The sequence below is a fragment of the Propithecus coquereli genome, unplaced genomic scaffold (genome assembly GCF_000956105.1).
Source record: "Propithecus coquereli isolate 6110/MARCELLA unplaced genomic scaffold, Pcoq_1.0 Scaffold127, whole genome shotgun sequence".
Lineage (NCBI taxonomy): Eukaryota > Metazoa > Chordata > Mammalia > Primates > Indriidae > Propithecus > Propithecus coquereli.
The window spans coordinates 1,228,438-1,236,583 of NW_012136858.1; the positions used below are offsets into that span (position 1 = coordinate 1,228,438).

At 38.3% G+C, this 8,146-nt stretch overlaps 1 protein-coding gene across 2 annotated transcripts in view; it reads right to left on the reverse strand.

Moving 5' to 3' along the window:
- Positions 1-8,146, reverse strand: part of ME1 (malic enzyme 1, NADP(+)-dependent, cytosolic) — a 176,982-nt gene that overhangs the window by 71,656 nt on the left and 97,180 nt on the right. For both annotated transcript variants that reach the window (XM_012638232.1, XM_012638233.1), the window contains one exon: positions 7,322-7,425. In XM_012638232.1, coding sequence (XP_012493686.1) covers positions 7,322-7,425 — 104 coding nt within the window. The remainder of the gene's footprint in view (positions 1-7,321; positions 7,426-8,146) is intronic.

Here is an 8,146-nt window from a genome sequence, read left to right on the forward strand (position 1 = left end):
AATAAATAAATAAATAAAAATAAATTTAGTAAATTTGGCCATGATTGAGCTATATATTTTACTCTTTTGAAATCTGATCTGTGACCTTCAAGAACTACCATCAACTTAATAGCTTCTCTGAATAGTCTGGTCTGTTTTAGTTCAATGCTGACTCAGCAAAGAAAGCATCATATGAAAGCACTATCACCCACCTGGCAGCAGACAGCAGATGATATGGCGTCACATTAAGATTATTTCTCTTAAATGTGATGTGACAGATCACAATAGAATTTGGTGCTATCAGCCAAGGCTGAGGTTGTCTAAATATTATAATAAATCATTTTTGTGGTCATTCCTGATGCTTCCCAGTAACTTTTAATTTTTATCATTTAAAGTAAAAAAGGAAAAAAATTTAAAATATATTCCTCACTGAATATTAGTTTTTATTTCTTTCATTAAAAAATTTAATACCAGCTCTTTAAAGCTTATTTGAGGGAAACCTTTTTTTCTCATTTAGTTAATAATCTTCAATGAAATTCTGATATTGAGAATTTTAAGCAGCGAAGCTGGAGATGATAATTAATTTTCAGTAATTTTCAGAGGCAATTGATTGTGGAAGAAGAAAAATACTAGAAGAAGTACAACTATAAAAACAAATATTTAAGGAGTGCATACAAACGGTGATTTTAATATATCCTTAGCAGTACACATAGATTATAAGACCTTTAATATTTTCTGAAATTAAATCATATGAAAAGAAAGAATTCTTTAATATACTAGAGTTCTTCCATTCATACCTTTCATTTTAAGCTATATAAACAAAACAAATCAAATTCAATCATTCATCTAACAAATATTTACTGAGTACTTATTACATATTAGATAGTCTTCTAGAAAGTGGGGATATGGCAGTGAAGGAAAGAGAAAAATCCCTGATCTCACAGAACTTAACAGTATACAGATATAAACAAAACATAAATAATTAAATACAAATATGTCAGATATTGATAAACGCAGGGAAAGGAGAAAAAGAGTTGGTGGTAAAATTTTAAATAGGTTGATCAAGGAAGGCCTCATGGAGAAAGAGATATGTGAGGAAATTTTAAAGGTGGGAGAGCTGGGCATGTGGAAAACTGGGCAGAGGCAGGTATGGCAAGGATTTCATATAGACAATGACAAGCCCTGAGCTGGCCTGGATTAGAAAAATAGCAAATGGGCCATAACAAAGTGGGCAAGGGAAAAAACTAGTAGGAGATAAGGTGAGAAAGGTAACAGGGAGCAGGATGGCCCAGGGCTTTTTACGTTATTGCAAGGATTTGTTTCTGTTCTGAATGAAATGGTAAGCCTTTGGAGGGTTTTGGGCAGAGAAATTACCTAACTCAGAATCATTTTAGCGTTCGTGTTGAGAATAGACCAGAGGGGAACAAGGGAGGAAGCAGTGAAACCAGTTAGGATATTATTGCAATAATCCAGGGAAAGAGGTGCAGATAAGGGAAGTAATAACACAGGCAGTGAGAAATGGTTAGATCCCATATATATTCTGAAGTGAAGGCTAACAAGTTTTGCAGGTAGCCTGGGCATGACGTGGTAATTCTAACATTTTTAGTAACAGGACCAGGAAAAATGGGGTAATCATTTACTGAGATGGGAAAGACTGCAACAGGAGCAGGGTTGGGGGTGAGTGGGAGATCAGGAGTCCAATTCTGGACATGTTGCAAATGCTATGTCTATTATACATCTAAGAAATGTCAAGGAGGAGGTTGAGTATATGACTCTGGAGTTCAGAGAAGAGATACAGGCTAGAGATACAGATTTGGGAATCACATGAGATCACCAATGAAGGGGGATAAATAGTAAAGAGAAAAGTTTCCAACTGCAAGCCCTGAAGCATTCTAATGTATGGAGGTGGTGGGGGCAGGGGAGAGAATAAATATGGCAAGGCAAGTACAAAGGAGCAATCGGTGAGGTAGGAGGAAAGCAAGGAGAGTGTGCTATTCTGGAAGCAAAGGGAAGAAAATTCTTTCACAAAAATGCTTGGTGAAGAATCTGCACATGAAACTTTTTTCTTTACCTGTATTCTTATTCTCAATTATTTTCTTAACCTATATACTCAGATATAGAATTACTACGCCCACTTGATGAAACTGCTGAACAGATAAGCACTAGCGAAATGGATTTGTAGTACTCCACCGGAGATGCTAATTAATATCCAGGCTAATTATTTGTTATTTTTGTTTTTATTCATTTATTTATTACTTTTTAACATTTTTTTTTAGAGACAGTCTCACTCTGTTGCCCAGCTTAGAGTGCAGTGGTTCAATCATAGCTCACTGCAACCTTGAACTTCTGGGCTCAAGCAATCCTCCTACCTCAGCCTCCCCAGTATCTAGGACTATAATTGTATACCACAAATCTTGGCTAATTTTTTTATTTTTTTTGCAGAGACAGAGTCTCATTATGTTGCCCAGGCTGGTCTCAAACTTCTGGTCTCAAGTGATCCTTCCCCCTTGGCCTCCCAAAGTACTGGGATTACAGGCATGAGCCACCGCCCCTAACCATCCAGGTTAAGTAATCAATACTTTCTGAATTTAGTCATTGTGCTGAATACTCAGATATCCCCTTTAGATCCCCCACTGTTGTCCCAGAGGCTGCCTTGGCTTCAAAGAGTCACTTCACGATAGAGCATGACCTATGTTCTTTCCCAGGGTGACCCACATCCAATGACTAACTAAAGCAGGAACATAAAGGCTTGGCCATCTCAGTCCAATTGGTGACAATTCAGATGAGCCACTGCAGCTCTGGAGTTCCCCACGGGGTCAGCAAAGTTGTCATTGTGCCTCCAAGCAGGTCAACTTCCTCTGCCCATTTCTGCTTCCTTTGTCTCTCTTCCACAGGGGTTAATCTCAAGGGCATTTCTTATATACTTCTTAGACACTAAATTTCATTTCAGAATGTCTCCTAAGTAAACTAATCTGTGGCAGCTGGTACCGGGAGTGGTCTGAGAAAGCAGGTGGTAAGATGAGGCTCTGGAGTTGGATCACTCACTTCCAGGGTAGCAATGAGGACCCCACCACAGAGGACCCCACCAACTCTGTGGTAGCTGTGGTAGAAGCCCAGAGAATCCTCTGGCACGAGGTGGCAGTTCAACTATTAAAACTCACCAAAGGTGGGTTGGGATATTATACAAACGGAAGGGAACACGTTAGCTGGAATGATATTGCAGATAATTGAGAAATATGGAAGAAATAGTAAGTATAAAGACAATGGAAAAAATTCACAAAAAGCTGAGGGCAAGTAACTGCCAACGTGAAAACCAAAGGGCCTCCCTTGTAGACACATGAAGACATTCTCAGATTCTGTAGCTCCTGGGCAGAGAAAGCCGATGATCAGGAACAAGACTTAATCATCACAGTAAAGCTCCAAAACTCTTATGCATGGCAGATCTGCTAAGTCAGGATTCTGGTTGTCAAAGAATGGGAACGTGCCACATAGGGGTGTCTGCTTTGATGTCTCCCAAAATCTTGAATCCCCTAACTCCCCAGAACTTTCTAATTCACAAAAGTGGCCTTCCCTTCTTTCTTGAAGGTGATGAGGATAGAGACTTCTCCCCTATAAGATAACATGTGCCCCCCAACTCCCATCCCTTGCCTCCCCTCCAGACCCCTGGGCCTATAACTAGGGTTATATCACAACACAACCCACCTGGGACATACTAGGGCCGACAAAGGAAGAAAGGAACTATACTGAAAAGGAACTGCAAGATCTAGATAGTTTGTATTGGCCAGGAGAGTACATGTGGGATTAAGTTCTGAGGGTGTTTGATCAAAGGAGCTGGAACCTAAGATAAGGGAGAGTTTATTGATTTGCAGGCACTCTCCTGAGATGCAGCATTTAATAACTGGCAAGAATCCCAAGAGATGGTCCAAACTCACTACTAGGATGGTTCCTACAAACATGGACAAACATATGGTTCACACTAAATATGGCTGAAATGCCAGAAATGCTGTGGCAGATGGCAGAAGAGGTGAGTCCAAAGCTTAGAGAAGTGGGTATTCTAGAATACACATACTATGTAAAGCCAGAAAACCCAACGATGATGTTCTGCAGAAGGCCCAGAAAACACACCATTTACCAAAGCCATAGATAGGAATATGCTAGTGAGCAGATACCGACATTACTATCAATAAAAAGTTTGGTGGTGGCTCTCTGAAGGCTAGGAGTGACAGGAGAAAAGTCTGATATATATTAACAAGGCTGACTAATAGTAAGGAGGAGGAGAGGACCAGCTGAGGATGCTTACCCATAGAACCCAGGTGGGCACAATTATCATAAGAGGGGCACAATTATAAGAGTGGTAAGGGTGGTGTATGGGTGGAGCTAACCCACAAAGAGTTATTGAGATAGTTAATAGTTAATTACATCCCTGGAGGCAAAATAGACAGTTAACAAGGCTCGTTATGTACCATCAGAAGAAATCAAAGATGAATGATCACAAAAAGTTGAGGGTATTGCCCCAATGAAGTCACAATCTCTTGATCAGTTTCCAAATCTGAGCCAATTTTTAGACCCAGAACCCCCAGACTGAAGAGCCCTAGTTTTCAGAAGGAAGGATCTTGCAACACCATGGCAAGAATACAGTTACAAGGTAATAAGCCCCCAATCCCTCTCCAAAAAGACGTACAGCACCTAAGTAACTGTGCACTGGACAAGGAATACCCAAACGCTGAGGGTTACTGGGCAACTGACAATGACACCTGGAGACCTGAAGCATCAAAATGCCATCCCCCTCGCCTCCCCTCATGAAAGTAGAGGCATATGGGGGCCAGTAATAAATGGAGCCCCAGCCAAAATCTAGCTCATAATGGGTCCATTGGGATCACAGACCCACCTGGTAGTGATTCCTCAAACCCCAAATGTATTATATAATCAGCATAGACATACTTGTTAAGTGCCACAATACCCATACCAAGTCCTTGGCCTGTGAGGGAAGAGTTATTACCATAGACAAAGCCAAGACGAAGAATGTGAAGCTACTCCACCCCAATTCTGCCAAGATAGCAGATAAACATAGTATTGGGGGAGGGGAAGGGCCACAGGAAGTAATTAGTGTCCTCTTAAGGATCTAAATAGCATGGAGGAGTGGTCCCAACAAAGTTATCCAAGGCTGTTGGTGGGTCTCTGGTGCAGTACAACTTCTCCCTTTATCCACTCCTATTACTGTCCTCTGCCTTCCAAAGGGGTTGACCCCAAGGGCACTTCTTAATAAACTCCATCTATGAGTCTGATCTGTGAGTAACCTGAAAAAGTCATTTCCCACCTTGAAATTAAGTTATGTTTCCTTTTAAAGCAATGTTTCCTTAGGCTTATCTTCAAGACTACTTCCCAATTTAATTGGGTAGTGTTAGGTTTCACTCCTAGACAACTTTCCCAAACAAAATAATGTCATGCCAGAAAGTATTTTTGAAAAGTCTTTGGCATTTTTCTCTGGGAGGGGCCCAGAAATAAAACTCCTAATTTATAGGTACTCTCTATATTAAAAATTATTGTTGACTTTGTCAATCCCCATTTCCTTACCAAAGGTCTTAGGTAATCCCTTAATTCGATATTTTTTTTAAAACACAACAGTTTTTCTGATTGTGGATTGACACAAAGCATTGAAAATTAGCTCAAATCTCATTTTCTCGAGAACGCTTTTCATTGGTTTCAAATAATAATAATTTCTTCTATTTCAGCAACACTTAAATGCTCATAATTTAACAACTTCTTTGCAAGTATGTTAAAGTTGTCTTATTTAGATAGACTTCATTTCCAGAACTGCATTTCCTTTTCTTTTATACAGCCTCAGTATTATCTACACAATCTCTTCATTAATGTTGCTACTTAGAAAGTTATAGATAATTTCAAAACCTTACATGAGAGTTTCACAAGGTAAGGCACTTAAAATTAACTATGAAAATCTACTAGAAATTAACTATATCATGCAATTTTGAACTTAAGTGCAGTATAGCTTAACGAAATAGGTCAAATAATAACAATAATAAATCAAATCAGCATGTTTCTAAAAAGTGTCCCATAATTGGTAAATATACTCTGCACTAAACCAGAAGTACGTGTCTAGTTACATTTGATTCTAGTGATGAGTTTATTTCTATGAAAAACTAAGGCAATATACATGTTTTTAAATAGTACATGGTTTCTGTGGTTATAGAGTAACTAAAGAAATGACTGTCAGTTACTGTGACAAAAATCTCTCAGGATATATTACTAAATTATGGTGGAAGTCTCTTTTTTGAAGGAAAAAATGGAAAATTTTAGAATAGCATTTGGCCTACACTCAAATGCTAAATATAGATTGAGCATCCCTAATCTGAAAATCCAAAATCCAAAACTTTTTGAGCACCAACATGACACCACAAGTTAGCCTGAACACATAATTTTTTCACTGTATTAAGGTAAGAAAATGATTGCTTATCAATAGCATATAAATTCAGAGTCAGAAATGGTAGTGATGCCCAACACACAGACTGTCCACATGAGTGGCTGAGATACTGACACCTTTGCTTTCTTATGGTTCAATGTACACAAGCTTTCCTTCGAGGACAAAGTTATTAAAAATATCACATAAAATTGCCTTCAGGCTATGTGTATAAGGTTTATATGAAACATAAATGAATTCATTTCATTTGGTCCCATCTCATTATGTATATGCAAATACTCTAATCTTCTGGTCCTAAGCATTTTGGGTAAAAGACACTCAACCTCCATAAGTACTACATTTTAATCAAATACTTAGATTTAATCAGAGATTCATGGATCATGATTGAATTCACTACTTCTTGCTCCATTCTGGACCCGTGGATTGTACCAACTGATTCTCAGTCCCCACCTCTTTCTCTGCTTCTCTTACCATGAAGGTCAGATACCAGCCACAAAGATGCCTGAAGATCATATTCTATCATAAACCAGAAAGTAAGTACAGACTGCCAATAAACGTTGAAAGACTTGCTGAGGTAATTTAGTCACTGGTCAATGCCTTATTCACCATAATCATGTATTTCAACAGGCACAGGTTCTAAAGATTCTTGTAAGAAAAAAGTTATCTTCAGGGATAGCAACAGGGATAACCTTTGTTCGGACAGACACATGACATTATCATTTGGCCACTAACAGTTATGAAGAGAGAGAGACATAGCTGGGATTTACATATTTTTTATTCAAATCACTTCTAATTATTAAACCATATTGCATCAAACTTAGATTTTTTAATAGTTTATTATGTTAGGATATCTTTAAATTTTTAAAATCCAACTCAAATATAAGTAAAAATAAAGATTATACATACTTGGAAGAAACTGCCTCCATGAATTCATCCAAAAAATCATCATATTCAGAACCTCTTACTCTCCTCTGCCGTAGTCCAATGTAGAATGGATCTTTAAGTAACTCCTATTAGAAAAAAGTTACCATAAAAATAGAGTAACTATAAGCAAGTCATTTACTCTTAGCCTCAGATTCCTCATCTGTATAAAAGGGACAGAAATATAAATAAAATCTTCCCATACTGATTCAGAATCAACCTACAGAGTTGTTACTTTATTTTATTTTATTTTTTTTTGAGACAGGGTCTCCCTCTGTTTCCTGGGCTAGAGTGCAGTGGTGTCACCATAGCTCATGAAACCTCAAATTCAAACAATCCTCCTTCCTCAGCCTCCCGAGTAGGTGGGGACTACAGGTGCGCACCAACACACCCAGCTAATTTTTAAATTTTTTGTACAGACAGGATCTCACTGTTGCCCAGGCTGGTCTCTAACTCCTGGCCTTAAGTGATCCTCCTGCCTTGGCCTCCCTAAGTGCTAGGATTAGAGAAGTAAGCCACCAAACCTGGCATTATTTAATGTTATACAGAATATATCTACAGTATTTATACACCAAGCAAGAAAAATAATTATTAAATGTTAAAAACATTCTAGGTTATTCTGAGGGAAAGAAAAGGAATTAAAATATCTCAGTTTTGCTAATTAGAAAAGTTAAATTCAGATTTTACAGACAGTTTGTCCCACAAAGAAATAATATTGAGTTTTGAAGCATTATATTAGCTTAGGGCAGCAGTCCCCAACCTTTTTGGCACCAGGGACCAGTTTCATGGAAGACAATTTTTCTGCGGCCC